This window comes from Stegostoma tigrinum, chromosome 2 (assembly GCF_030684315.1).
Source record: "Stegostoma tigrinum isolate sSteTig4 chromosome 2, sSteTig4.hap1, whole genome shotgun sequence".
Taxonomy (NCBI): domain Eukaryota; kingdom Metazoa; phylum Chordata; class Chondrichthyes; order Orectolobiformes; family Stegostomatidae; genus Stegostoma; species Stegostoma tigrinum.
In genome coordinates, this window is record NC_081355.1 from 109806112 (window position 1) to 109821550 (window position 15439).

At 41.3% G+C, this 15439-nt stretch overlaps 1 protein-coding gene across 12 annotated transcripts in view; it reads right to left on the bottom strand.

The window, feature by feature from the left end:
- Nucleotides 1-15439, bottom strand: part of cdk14 (cyclin dependent kinase 14) — a 592120-nt gene that overhangs the window by 255350 nt on the left and 321331 nt on the right. For all 12 annotated transcript variants that reach the window (XM_048521834.2, XM_048521892.2, XM_059638483.1 and 9 more), the window contains one exon: nt 2281-2374. In XM_048521834.2, coding sequence (XP_048377791.1) covers nt 2281-2374 — 94 coding nt within the window. The remainder of the gene's footprint in view (nt 1-2280; nt 2375-15439) is intronic.

The following is a 15439-nucleotide window of genomic DNA, read 5'->3' on the forward strand; positions in this document are numbered from 1 at the left end:
ACAGATGGACAGAATGGTCTTCCTCATCCATAGCGTCCTGGTAGTTTTTAATCAACTTGGTACAGTCGGTTCATGGTGTAAAATGTTGTGTTCAAATCTAAAGTCTCAACATTGACAAACATACTTCCCTTGATATCTGCTCCAAAAGTAGCCTTTCAAGTAAATTCAGAGAATGAATTCAATGATACAAAGATGAAAGAAAAACAAGAAAGAACAGTAGGCCACTCAGCCCTTTCAGCCTACTCCATCATTCAGTAAGACCATGGCTGATCTGATTTTAACCTCAGCTCTACATTCCTGCATATCTTCAACAATCTTTCATTCCCTTGGGAATCAACAATCTACTTACCTATGCCTTAAAAATACTTTAAAAATTCTGAAGTTATTGCTTGTTGAGGAAGGGAATTCCAAAAACACCCAGCCCTCAAAGAAATGTTTCCTCAAAATGTCTTAAATGGTTGACCTTTTTTCAAGCTATAACTCCTTGGTCTAGATTCTCCCACAACCAGAAATTCCCTTCATAATCTACCTGGTCATATCCCCTCAGGTTTTCGTATGTTTCAATTAAGTCTTCTCTGGCTCTTTTCATCACAGCAATACAGGGCTAGCCTGTTTAGCCTTCCTCAAAAGGCAAATCGCTCACTCCATGTACAGTATTAGTCCAGTAAACCTTTCCTGAACCGCTTTCAGCACATTAATATCCTTCTGCAAATACGTTGATCAGTGCTGTGCACAATGGTCCAGATATATTCTTACTAACGTCTCAGATAGCTGAAGCATAACCTCCCTATCAGTGCATTCAATTTCCCTCACAATAGGGCATGACATTCTGTTGATTTTCGTAATTACTTGCTTTACCTGCATACTAAATGTCTGTGATTCATACATTCTGCATCTCAGAGGTCTTCAATCTCTCAACATTTAGAGAATAAAAAAGATGTGCACTTTCTGCCAAAAACTGACAATTCCACAATTTGCCACATTGTACTCCATTTGCCAGATCCATGCCCATTCACGTAACCTCTCACAGTCCCTTTAACAACTTATATCCCCTTTACACAACCTACTTTTCCACCTATCTTTGTGTCACTCGCAAATTTAACTACCATACCTTCAGTCCTGTCTTCCAAACTATTTATATAAATTGTGAAGAGTCGAGGCCCCAGCACTGACCCCTGTAGCATAACACTTATGAAATCCTGTCAGCCTGAAAAAAACCCATTTAGTCCCACTGGCTGGCTTAGCAGGATGCAGACAATCTTCTATCAAGGCCAATATGCTATCCAGATTGAACATCCCTCACGAAGAAGACAAAGTTCTAATACAATCTTGTGCCACAAAGTGTCACTGGTGTCAGGATGACTGCTGAAAAGTCTGTGGGATCTGTTTGGATCGCAGCTGCTGAATGATGTTCATTGTGGAATGTTTGTTATCTCATGTTTACCTCATGTTAATTCTGCATATAAGAGTATAATTTGTATAATATGCACTATTCTGTTTTTCTTTTTAAACCTTGCATATTAAAACTCTTCACCAGTAAAGTCGCTTTATTTTCCAAGTAACTGAGTTTCCACGTCTTATGTACTTTGAACAAGAAAAACAATTATTGGTCTCAAACTGAATTATAAATTAATTTGGCAGGCACCTCCATGACGTTAAAAAGAAGTAACCTTGCTGGTGATCATAATATTGGGAAGGGAGGCAGCCAGTTTGACTACAGCAAATGATGTTTCCATAAAGAAAAATAAGGTAAATAATCATTATGATTTTTTTTGTGTATGTTGGTTGAAGGATAGCTACTGTCCAGGGCAGTGGACCACTTTTCTTTTACTCCTTGAAAATTGCCGTGGGATCATTTAGATTTGAGACGGTGGACAAGATCCATGTTTATTACTTCGGTCAAAGACAGGACCATCCGCAGCACTTTGTGGAACACTGCACCAAAATGTCAGTCAAGATTCAGCGCTTAAGCCTCTGAAATGATATCTGAAATTGCTGACTCAGATGCAAGGAACATAATACCAGCATCAAATCTCTCCTCAAGTCAAAGATAATATTTGCTGCACCTATTGATGCTGGTAAGTATTTATTCCAAATAATGATATTTCAAGGTTGCAACATTTGATTATTGATCAGAATGTCACAGACCAAGTTTGTAATAACAAATCAAATTCACAGTTTCAGCACCCAAAAAGTACCTAGTGAAAACCAACAGTATAGAACAAACATCCATGCCTTGTTTATCATCCCGAATGAAGCATTCAGAATAGAGCTACTAACCAAAAATATTCTTTCTAATTGATCCTGAACATCCTTCATTCCTGGAAAAGCAGCAACTCCTTGAATCATTTCGACAAAAATGCAACCCACACCCCTGGAAAAAGAGAGAACAGAAAGTATTATTGCATGATTTATTTCAAATTTCTAAATTGCTGAAACATGAACACTAGTTGGCAGAAAGTAGTGACAAAATATGACATTTTAAATAGTAGAACCACTTTTATTTAAAGCCACAAGAGCAGAATTAAGTACAAATGTACCCCCTTGCTGCCCAATAGTATAATAATTTATAAAAAATTAACATATCACATTCTCACGTTTTTAATTGAATGTCAAGAAGAAAAATAATTATTGTAATTTGTACTTAGCAATGTGTGCAGGATAAACCATTAAGAACCCCCTTGAGTAGTTACAAAGCACAAAACGGATTATTGGAGTTAAAATCTGCCTAATCCTGAACAAAGGGGGATCTATTGACCAAATTACCACACATCATTTACTTTTATTAGAGCAATGTTAGACAAAGGCAGAAAACATAAATCTTGATCAGTATTCAAAACCATAATTCACACTTCCTCTATTAGGGAGCAGTGACTGAGTTTGGAATAGTTCCATCAGTCATCTTTGCCATTAAAAAATATCTATAACACCACAGGTTTGAAAGCTGAGCAAGGCCGGGCGAACGTGCAAGAAACTAAAAGTATTTTCATCACATATAATCCAGTTTTTAAATCGTGGCAGCTCTTATTGCAGCAGACCACAGAAGTAGGGCACAGATTTAGAACCTCACTTGTTTACATGGTGACTTCATTAAATCAGTCAGGCTCAGAAAATGCAGCATATTCTACAGAGAAGGAGGGAGAAGAAAAGTCAGCGTATAAGTCTCCTTTGATAACAAAAGTATGGAACTGGATGAACGCAGGTCAGGCAGCATCGTAGGAGCACAAAAGCTGATGTTTCGGGCCTAGACCTAAGTCTCCTTAGGTCACTTGTACCCGTTCCTAAACAGTTGCACAGCAGTACTGATAACCACAGGTATGTTTGAAAGTGGGTTCTGAGAAAATTGTTTGCAAACCACAAGATTGAAAATAACTGGTAATTTATATTAAACAGGTTAAAAGGGCAAATATACATAAATACCAAGATGCTGCAGTAATTTTATTCTATTATGAACATGAGGATCAGCTTTGCAGAGTGCAAGATGGGGTGTTGGAGAAGAAAGAAACAGACACTGGGGAGGTGATGGCCAATGGTATAGTCGCTGGACTGTTAATCCAACAATCCAGGTAATGTTCTAGGCTCGAAGGTTCGAATCACTGCCATGGCAGATGGTCGAATTTGAATTCAATTTTAAAAATCTGCAACTAAGAGTCTACTGATGACCGTGAATCCATTGTTGATTGTCAGGATAAACCCAGCTGTTTTACTCATGTCCCTCAGGAAAGAAAAATGCCATCCTTACCTGGCCTGACCTACATGTGACTCCAGACCCAGGGCAATGTGATCGACTCGGAACTGCCCTCTGCAATGGGTAATAAATGCTGGCCTAGACTGCAATACCCTCACCATGAGCATGAAACATAGTCAAGCTATGGTAGCTACTGCTGACTGTCTTCCAGATTTTATATTTATTCTTTCATCCAAAACTTACTCTTCTCCCTGCAGCAGGATCAAGCGCAGCAGCAAAGGCTTCCTGCAAGGCATAATGCTGGCAAAGTCACACTAATTTTTAATATCCAATAGTCACATGCCCTTAGCATTTAGTCTTCAGCTTGAGGCCTGTTCAATTTTACTTAATGATTATTAACATTTTCAAACACTCACGGTACTTTTTACAAACTGTTCTGAACTTTTACAGAACTTTAACAGGCACCTACCAATTTAAGATAACAAGGTGTGGAGCAGGATGAACACAGTAGGCCAAGCAGCAGAGGAGCAGGAAAGCTGATGCTTCAGGCCTAGACCCTTCTTACAAGCCAATTCCACAGCACTGATACAACAACATAGGCATTTTGCAAAAGAATGGTTCACTGCCTTAAAGTCTTCACGATCTAAAAGGCATACATCAGTAGTGCAGCGAAGCATTTACCACGTAGCTGACTGGATGAAACTGGCAAAAACAAAATTATGAAGCTCAACAACACAAAGCAGAGCAGTTTGCTCAGGGCAATGTGGAGTGGAAAATCAACGTGGCACACGTGGTGCCACCTACATCCTGACAGCTTGTTAAAAGAATTCCTTCAAACTCTGAACTAAGACTAAGGCTATCAAAATGAGTCTTAATGGGTGGAAAATTCAAGCGAGCAGCTGAAAAATGTGAAGAATGGAGTCACACGATGGTACTAAAAGGGGGCTGGAGAAAGACTGCAGTCCACCAGCATTTGTGAAGAGATAATGTTAACATTTTGAGTTTGACATAACTTTTCCAGCATGTTCTGTTGTTATTTCAGAGTACTTTGCTTTTGTTTAAGCAATTGGATTGGCCTTAAAGGCTTTGCTCATAAACTGTGACAGAATAAGAAGAATACCAATAAGTTTTCCACTCCTAAGCCACAACACCTACTTGAGACAAAAGAAGGGCATTCATAAAAAGGAGCAGCACCATGGCTCAGTGGTTAGCATGCTGTGTGAAGTGCTGGGGACCCAGGTTTGATTCCACCATCAGGTGACAGTCTGTATGGATCTCGCACAGTGTGTCTGCGTGGGTTTCCTCTGGGTGCTCCGGTTTCTTCCCACAGTCCAAAGATGTGCAGGTTAGATGTGGATTGGCCATGCTCAACTGCCCACAATGTTGGGGAATGTATAGGTTAGGTAAATTAGCCATGGGAAATGCAGGGTTACAGGCACAGTTCAGGGAGGTGGGTCTAGGTGGGATGTTCTTCAGTGGGCTGGTGGGGTGTTGATGAGCCAAACGGCCCACTTTCAAACTGTAGGGATTCTATGATTCATCCAGATTACATATTCAGAAATCAGATTCTTCACTACAGACAACTTGCAATTTGGAGACCTGTCTCTTCAATGAAAATACATCTACAAGCTGTTCCATTGTCCAATTCGAAATAGTCTCTAAGCATTTCAATTCATTTCTGAAACTAGTTTCTCCTTGGTACATGTTTGCTATAGAGGCTCTGTGGCTTTGATATGGTCTGAAAATTGCACATAGCATTAGGACGACAGTCTAAAGACATCAAAAGCTCTTTGTTCTTAAAATCGACAATGCTCTTTCTGACCACAAGTAGTTTTTATATGTTCCTGCACTTGTATTTTCAGGGAATTACGCATTTCAGCCTTAAGATCTCAGTTGATTTATATATTTTAGTGCCTTTTCAATGATTGCATACTTTTTCTTTGATTTCACAACCGCACCTTTTGTTTTACATATTATTCTTGGATATATGATTAACCCTTACATTGCTGAATGTTCATTAAATCTCGAATCATAGAATTTCTACAGTGCAGATAGAGGCCATTTGGCCCATTGAGTTTGTACTGACCCTCCAAAGAGCATTCCCCAATCCACCTAACCTGCACATCTCAGAACTGTGGGAGCACCCAGCAGAAATCCACGCAGTCACAGGGAGAACCTGTCTTTCTGGGCCGTCACCCAAGGCTAGAATCGAACCCAAGTCCCTGGCACATGATGCAGCAACACTAAAGACTGGGCTACTATGCCAGCCTTCTGTGGCCAGTTATTGATTTTAAAACATGCCCCTAACTACTGCAAGACCAGTGGCTTTTACAGATGTGCATGATCCTCCTGTCCATTCTTGATGCTATGTTTTAGATTGAGATCCTTCCAGTCTGCAAGAGTCACATGCACATCGAAGAAAAACTTAAACATCAAATGATTGTGTCAGCTATATTAGGATTCTTTTCGCATCATTAATTCTCATTGTTTTGTCTGAATGTTTTATTTTCCAGTTTTAATTTACATATCTCAACCTTTGAATGTACTTCCTTTGTACTTGAAACACAGCGAAACCTAAAAATTATTGACCCCTATGGTATTGCACCAGACATAATTTATTTGGTGTCCTTAATTTTGAGGAGACAATCATTTGGGGGTTAAAAGGAGAGAACCAAATATTCCAGCATTGGCAGGATCTCCCGCAGTGTGCTCCTTTCTTTCCTACCCTAGCCTGGAATCATGATTAATTCTGGCGACCTGCCACCAGGATGCAATTTTAGTTCATTTGCTGGTTGTTTGGTTTCCCAGGCCCTTGCCTGCCAGATCTCTCAATCAAGGTGGTGATGTCTGGTTCTTATGTTGGCAAACTTGACAGGGTCAAGTGGTTGCTGCAGGGCTGGACTGTCTAGCAGTCTCCAGCCAAATTGCAGGTCACATAATGTCTCACAGACATGTGCCTGGCATCACTGCCTACAACTATTAACATCTGAAATGCTAGGGAGTGGGTAGTGATCTCTTGGTACATTATCAGCATTCAGTAGCAGAGTTCCCAACTCCGGAGAGAAGTTTTCCTGAAAGTTAGATCATCATATGCTGACAAATGTTATTGGATAAACCTTATAAAGATCATGTTCCCACAGTGCGCAGTCTTTATGTGCAGCTTTCCATTACTAATAATATCCCCATGTTTCTCTGTTCCAGTAGTCCCTCGACTGCCCAGTATTTTCAAAATGTTTCTTGCGAAGGTAGATACAAAATATCTATTCAGTGCCTCTGCCATTAGAACTCTACATTACAATTTCTATCACCTCTGATTAAAACAAATGTGTCTTAAAGGGAGCCAATCTCTTTCTTATTACTTGCCTCTCATTATGTTTTGCTAGCTTAGTTTCAAACTTTCTGCACTACAACAGCTTAGCGCATAGGCTCATGACAGGCAGAGAGTTAATAACAACACAAGCCATTGTGACGTGGTAAGCAGTCAGCATGGGAATTTTCAAACCATCAAACATCTGTAAACATTCCAAATTAGTGTCGTGTCCAAGCTGTTTGGTGGATTTCAGATGCTTGCATCGCCAATGTACATAATTATAAAAACAAAAAAAAGGGAGATTCCAAGTCTGTTGCACAGCAGGATTCTGACCAGGAAAATGACAAAATTATACAAAACAAATTTTACAAGTTTTAAAAAGTATGCTACAACAGCACTCTCACAGAAAGTACTAAGTAGCCTTTAGCACACATGTCCAATATTTAAATATTCATCTTATCCAGCATACCACCAGTTGGGAAAAGGTCAGGACTGGAATCAGATATAAATCTGGCTATTTGAATTTGGCATTTCACCTGGATCTATGCTTCGAACCACTTGGGAAGAGTGCAACAGATGCAATGCAAATACTTAAAGGCACTCAGTTTTAGTAACATTTATTAGATAACTTCACAAAGAACGACATGGACTACAACAAGGGAGAAATAGGTTATGTGCTTACACTTTTGGGCTCAATAAATTCTTCCCTACACCATTGCTTTGCCCTCTGCGCACCCGCACCCCCCCCCCCCCCCCCCCGCAAACATATCACATTCCAATTGATTGGTCTATATTATGAGCTGGGGAGAGTTAGTCATTAGTTACATTTTCAGTTCTCTGAAGGAACAAATGAAGTATAAAAATATCCTCTAGCCATAGTCCACTGGGTACCCACATTTCCCAGCAGTCACAAATTGCAGATATAACAGCTGGTGTCATGTACCATTGCCCCAGCCTTGAATCCTCTTTCACATCATCAATCATGTATCCAGATGTCACTTGGAGTCTTCTCCTAAACATGCGTACAGAAGGACATGCTTCGCAAGGCTTCTTATACTGTTAGATGACTATATTTCTGGCATAACTGCAGGTGATTATAGAATAGCATTCTCTTAAAAGATAAATACTTGAACAATGGGAATATACTACAAGCATATACAAGTTTAATGATGAATTATAACATGCTGACAAAAGTTTTAAGTGTATTTCAGCAGCTAATTTCAAACAACTCTTGGTTTTTCCAGTCAAATGCTTCGGTTTAAGTTAACCATAACCTTTTAACTGATGACTAATAGAATGGAATAACGCTGCTCTTTTTTCTGATAAATGCAAAGAATATACAGGCGAATAGCTCTGCTAGGACTGAAATGCCAACATGTACGAACGACCTTCATGGCCTGTCATCATATGACCTCTTCAAGGCACAGACTGCAGGCTGCCATCTTAGAGGCACTTCAATTAAGACTGCATTCTGATCCGACTGCTGCCTTGTGAATGCACAACTACTATCAAAAAAGTGAAGCTAAGATTGTGCGCAGAACAGCTGTAAAAGGGCATCGCAACTGACAGAGACAGACAGGAATGTTCAGAGCCATGAAACCTTTGTGAAAACTGCCATAAGCAACTGAAATAAACTTTTTAAAAAAAAACAAAAAGATAGGTCACAGCTGAAACACCGAGTGAGAGAAAATGGCTGTAATGTCCCGCTCCCCGCTCCAGTTGTAATACGAAGCAAACTTGGCAGTTTTTCCACAAGAAAAATGATGAAATAGCAACAGATCTGTTTAACAAGCCAGAGCAGCTGCGCAGCACAAGACAGTTTCAAAGTGTATTCTAACCTGAATCTCTGTGTAGCTAGAAAGACAGGCTGAAGAATTTTTGCAAGTCTTGAAGGCATATTTTGAACCCCGACTTAAAGTAACATATGAATGGTAAGCGTTCAATATTAGGACCCAACGTGATAAAACGTCTATGTCAATATATTAAAGTCAATAACCCAGCTTGCAGGATCTTCTGAATTTATGCATCTAAAAAAGTGATGTAACTGAATGTGTATCTAATACAATCCCAAGAAATCCTGCAATGCAAGCACGTCTACTAAGAGAGAAAACAAATCCTCAGGAAAGCGACTGATGTATGGAGCAGTGTTAAGGTCTTAATCAGCAGTGTAAAGACCACACCTTTTCATTTCCTTCACTTTTGGACCATGCACTTAAAAAAAATGCAAAGTACTTCTTTAAACCAATATGACTGCCCAAGTAGGTGGTACAGTTCCAAAAACCATGCTTACAGAAGCCCGACCGAAACGTCAAACTTTCCTGCTCCTCTGCTGCTTTCATCTAGCCTCACACTGTTATCTCGGATTCTCCAGCGTCGGCAGTTCCTACTATCTGTCATACCGGAGCACAGTATGTTTTACACAATGTTATTTGCTCCTAGAACAGGGAGAGCAAAATGCAGACAGCAGAAAACTAAATTGACTTTAAAACTAAAGGGAAAAACTGCCTGACATGTTGACTGACTTCTGACCAGGTGATCATGGCTTTTATGCATTTGGCATGCACCTAGCCTACAAAGAGAAAGCTGCAGGAAATCTCTCTCTGGGGCACACATACCCTCTTTCTCTCATGTGCAGTACTGAAAAGTCTCCAGTGGCAGCTCTTGGTCTTCTATTCACTTTTCTCACAAATCTCCTGTTAAAGGAGGAATAAAACACCTTTAAAGAGAGTGAAAGAACAGATCCTCAACCAGAGAATGAAAGACAGCATTGGTGTGCAAACAGAGGAGATAGTAAGAAATGCAGACACTGGGGTCAGAGACAACTGTCTTTATGTGCAGCTTTCCATTACTAATAATATCCCCATGTTTCTCTGTTCCAGTAGCCTGCTTGAAGGTAGGGTTGAAACTGTGATGACCCAATACCAATGCTGAGAGAACAAATTTCTGAGTGGCAAATGCAATAAAATCAATGAAGATCTAGACTTCTAGATCATAGTGGCATTGAAGCCAGAGCAAGTTGATTTGATTTGATTTATTATTGGCACATGTATGAAGATAGTGAAAAGTATTGCTTTGCGTGTTAACCAGACAAATCATACCTTACACAAACACAACAGGCTAATTGAACAGGGTGCAGAATAGAGTGTTACAGCTACAGAGAAGGTGTGGAGACAGATTAACTCTAATATAGGAGAGGTCTGTTCATGAGTCTGATAACAGCAGGGAAGAAGCTGTTCCTAAATTTGTTGGTACCGGTTTTCAAACTTTCAATCTTCTACCCAATGAAAGAGGGTGCAAGAAAGTATAACTGGGATAAGAAGGAACTTTGATTATGTTGGCTGCTTTCCTGAAGCACTGGCAAGTGTAGATGGAGTCAATGGATGGAAGGCCGGTTTTCATGATGGTACTGAGCTGCCTCCACAACTCTAACTTGTTGGGGTCTTGGACAAAGCAGTTGCCATACCAAGCTGTGATGCATCTGTATAGGATGCTTTCTATGGTGCATGTAGAAAAATTGGCAAGCGTCATTGCAGATGTGATTACTTCCTTAAAAGGCTAAGGAAATTTGAGGTGGTGGTGTGCTTTCTTGACTGTAGTGTTGATGTGGATAGACTAGGATAGATTGTTGGTGATTTTATTCCTTGGAAATTTGAAGCTCTCTCACATTTCGACCTCAGCACCATTGATACAGACAGGGGTGTGTCCTCCACTCTGCTTCCTGAAGTTGATGACCTGCTCTATTCTTTTTGCTGGCATTGAGGGTAAGACTGTTGTCTTTAAGCCAGACTACTAAACTGTCTGTCAATCTCCTTCCTGTACTTGGTCTTGTCATTGTTTAAGATCTGATCCACTGTGGTGGTGTCATCAGCAAACTTGTAAATGGAGTTAGAGCTGAAATTGGCCACAAAAAGTGGTGGCTGTTTAAGGAGTATAGTAAGGGGCACCAGTGTTGAGGAATATTGCAGAGGTGGTGTTGTTGCCTATCCTTACTAAGTGCGATTTATGGCTCTAATGCTTGGACAGTAATCCTCAACATAGCAAAATGAATTTAGTAGCCTTATAACTACATTCTGGGTGTGGTCCAGGAGATGCAGCTGTCGCAACGGCCCTTTGACACATCCATGCTCCAGAGTAATATTCACCATAAGCAAGAGTTAGTGAGTGATAAAGGAATTAAGGGATACCATGAGAACGTGGGTAAGTGGATCTGAGTCCACGACAAGATCAGCCATGATCTTATTGAATGGCGGAGCAGGCTTGAAGGGCCGAATGGCCTACTCCTGCTCCTAGTTCTTAAGTTCTTATGTTATGTTCTTATAAGCAAGGGAAGCAGATGTACATGGTAGAAACACCGTCAAGAGCAGCACTCCCCAAAAAAAGATGATTCAACAACAAGAGCGTGAAACCTTTGAGAAAGTGGAGTTGCAGGTAGATACAATTACGAAGAAGGTGTTTGCTATTCCTGCCTTTTTGGTCACTGTATTGAGTATAGGAGTTGGGATGTCATGTTCCAATTGTACAGGGTACTGGTTAGGCCACTTTTGGAATACTGTGTGCAATTCTGGTCTCCCTGCCATAGGAAGGATGTTGTGAAACTTGAAAGGGTTCAGGTAAGATATACAAGGATGCTCCTGGGGTTGAAGAGTTTGAACTATAAGGAAAGGCTAAATAGGCTGGGGTTATTTTCCCTGGAGCATTGGAGGCTGAGGGATGACTTTATAGAAGTTTATAAAATCATGAGAAGCATGGATGGGGTAAATAGACAAGGTCCATTTTAATTTTCCCAACATTGACTGGGATTCACTCAGTGTTAGGGGTCAAGACGGAGCAGAATGTGTAAGGTGTGTCCAGGAGGGTTTTCTAGAGCAATGTGTATGTAGTCCAACTCGGGAAAGGGCCATACGGGACCTGGTGCTGGGGAATGAACCCGGCCAGGTGGTTGATATTACAGTAGGGGACTACTTTGGAAATAGCAACCACAATTCTGTAAGTTTTACAATACTCATGGACAAGGATAGGAGTGGTCCGAAAGGAAGAGTACTAAACTGGGGGAGGTCCGACTATGCCAAGATTCGGAAGGATCTGAGGAATGTAGATTGGGAGAAACTGTTTGAAGGTAAATCCACATTTGATATATGGGAGGCTTTTAAGGATAGGTTGATTAGCGTGCAGGAGAGACATGTTCCTATGAAAATGAGGAATAGAAAAGGCAAGATTAGGGAGCCATGGATGACAGGTGAAATTAAGAGACTAGCCAAGAGAAAAAAGGAAGCATACATGAGGTCTAGGCGACTGAAGACAGACAAAGCTTTGCAAGAATATTGGGAATGTAGAGCGAATCTGTAAAAAGGGATTAAGAGGGCTAAGAGAGGACATGAGATATTGCTGGCAAACATGGTTAAGGAAAATCCCAAAGCCTTTTATTCATATATAAAGAGCAAGAGGCTAACTAGAGAAAGGATTGGCCCACTTAAGGACAAAGAAGGAAAGTTATGCGCTGAGTCAGAGAAAATAGGTGACATTCTTAACGAGTACTTTGCATCGGGATTCACCAAGGAGAGGAGCATGACGGATGTTGAGGTTAGGGATAGATGTTTGCTTAGTCTAGGTCAAGTTGATATAAGGAAGGAGGAAGTGTTAGGTATCCTAAAAGACATTAAGGTGGACAAGTCCCCAGGTCCGGATGGGATCTATCCCAGGTTACTGAGGGACGCGAGAGGGGAAATAGCCGGGGCCCTAACAGATATCTTTGTAGTGTCCTTAGACACCGGTGAGGTCCCAGAGGACAGGAGACTTGCTAATGTTGTCCCCTTGTTTAAAAAGGGCAGCAAGGATAATCCAGGTAATTATCAACCGGTGAGCCTGACGTCAGTGGTGGGGAAGCTACTGGAGAAGATACTGAGGGATAGGATCTATTCCCATATGGAAGAAAATGGGCTTATCAGTGATAGGCAACATGGTTTTGTACAGGGAAGGTCATGTCTTACCAACTTAATAGAATACTTTGAGGACATGACAAAGTTGATTGATGAGGGAAAGGCTGTAGGTGTCATATACATGGACTTGAGTAAGGCATTTGATAAGGTTCCCCATGGCAGGCGGATGGAGAAAGTGAAGTCACGTGGGGTCCAGGGTGTGCTAGCTAGATGGATAAAAAACTGGCTGGGCAACTGGAGACAGAGGGTAGTAGTAGAAAGGAGTTTCTCAAATTGTAGACCTGTAACCAGTGGTGTTCCACAGGGATCTGTGCTGGGACCACTGTTGTTGTGATATATGTAAATGATTTGGAGGAAGGTGTAGGTGGTCTGATCAGCAAGTTTGCTGATGACACTAAGATTGGTGGAGTAGCTGATAGTGAAGGGGACTGTCAGAAATTACAGCAGAATATAGATATACTGGAGAGTTGGGCGGATAAATGGCAGATGGAGTTCAATCCAGGCAAATGCGAGGTGATGCATTTTGGAAGATCAAATTCAAGGGCGAACTATACAGTAAATAGAAAAGTCCTAGGGAAAATTGACGAACAGAGCGATCTGGGTGGTCAGGCCCATTGTTCCCTGAAGGTGACAACGCAGGTCAATAGGGTGGTCAAGAAGGCATATGGCATCTTTTCCTTCATTGGGCAGGGTATTGAGTACAAGAGTTGGCAAGTCATGTTGCAGTTGTATAGGACTTTGGTTCGGCCACATTTGGAGTACTGTGTACCGTTCTGGTCGACACATTACCAAAAGGATCTGAATGCTTTGGAGAGGGTGCAGAGGACGTTCACCAGGATGTTGCCTGGTATGGAGGGTGCTAGCTATGAAGAGAGGTTGAATAGATTAGGATTATTTTCATTAGAAAGATGGAGATTGAGGGGGGACCTGATTGAGGTCTACAAAATCATGAGGGGTATAGACAGGGTGGATAGCAAAAAGCTTTTTCCCAGAATGGGGGGACTCAATTACTAGGGGTCATGTGTTCAAAGTGAGAGGAGGAGAGTTTAAGGGAGATATGCGTGGAAAGTTCTTTACACAGAGGGTGGTGGGCGCCTGGAACGCGTTGCCAGCGGAGGTGGTAGACGCAGACACGTTAGCGTCTTTTAAGCTATTTTTGGACAGGTACATGGATGGGCAGGGAGCAAATGGACACAGACCGTTAGAAAATAGATGGCAGGTTAGACAGAGGATCTTGCCCGGCGCAGGCTTGGAGGGCCGAAGGGCCTGTTCAAGTGCTGTAGGTTTCTTTGTTTTTGTCTTTTCCCCATGGTAGGGGAGTCAAAAACTACAGGGCATAGGTTAAAGGTGAGTTGGACAAGATTTAAAAAGGGACCAACGGGCAACTTTTTCCACACAGAGTGGTGCGTGTATGGAATGAGCTGCCAGAGGAAGTGGTGGAGGCTGGTACAATTACAACACTTAATAGGCATCTGGATGGGTACATTAATAGGAAGGGTTTAGAGGGATGTATTGGGCAAATATTTAGGATATCTGTTCGGCATGGACAAGTGGGACTGCGGGGTCTGTTCTCTATGACCCCTTCCAAAGTGAAGCAACAGCTCATCATGATCTGGCAGTGATCACCATAGCAGAGACACTATGTGACTAACAAGTGCCTTGCTTAAATCAAGCAACAACCTAATAAGATGTAACGCTCCACGTGCTACATAAAGTAATAATAAAAGGTTAGACCTGAAGTATGAGCTATAACTGTTTCTGTACAAGTATATTGAGCAAACAGAAATGGACTGGTTGCATAAACATGTCAGTTTGGGCGAAAGAAACAGTGACATTATGCTGAAGGAGTTGCAAAGAAAGTTGCTCAAGTGTAACCTTGCAAGCCACCATGGAATTGGGTCAAGGCTTAAAGGCAAGACATGTGGTCAACTGGCCAAAAATAAATAACAAAATCAAAGACCATGCCACAGCGCAGTGTTTGTGATGTATACCAAACTAAGCTAGTTAGACAGCTGACAACAGCAACATCCCTGACAGAGCATGGATGAAAGTGGGAGCAGACCTCTTCATAACTACAGGAACTGATCATCTTGTGATTGTACATTGCTCAAAGAGTCTCAAGCCGAAATGTCAACTTTCCTACTTTTCTGATGCAGTCTGGCCTGCTGTGTCCCTGCAGCTCCACACTGTGTTGTCACCTTTATTGATATTCTGATGGCTGGGAGGTGTGCCAAAAGAATTTTAATTAGTACTGCTGAGTTCGTTAAATGCCTGAACACACACTTCTAACGTTCCCAACATTGTCAATTCTGACATTGGTCCGCAGTTTGAGTGAAAATCATAAATGCTTAAGAATTGAGAAATTTAATGCCACAAATCTCCACATTAACACCAGTCAAACTGAAAGGTTGAGAATGTAGTGAAAATCACTAAAGGGATAAAGAAACCAAACAAGTCTATCACAGGCATACAAATGGCAGTCCTTATGTGGAGGAATGCACCTAT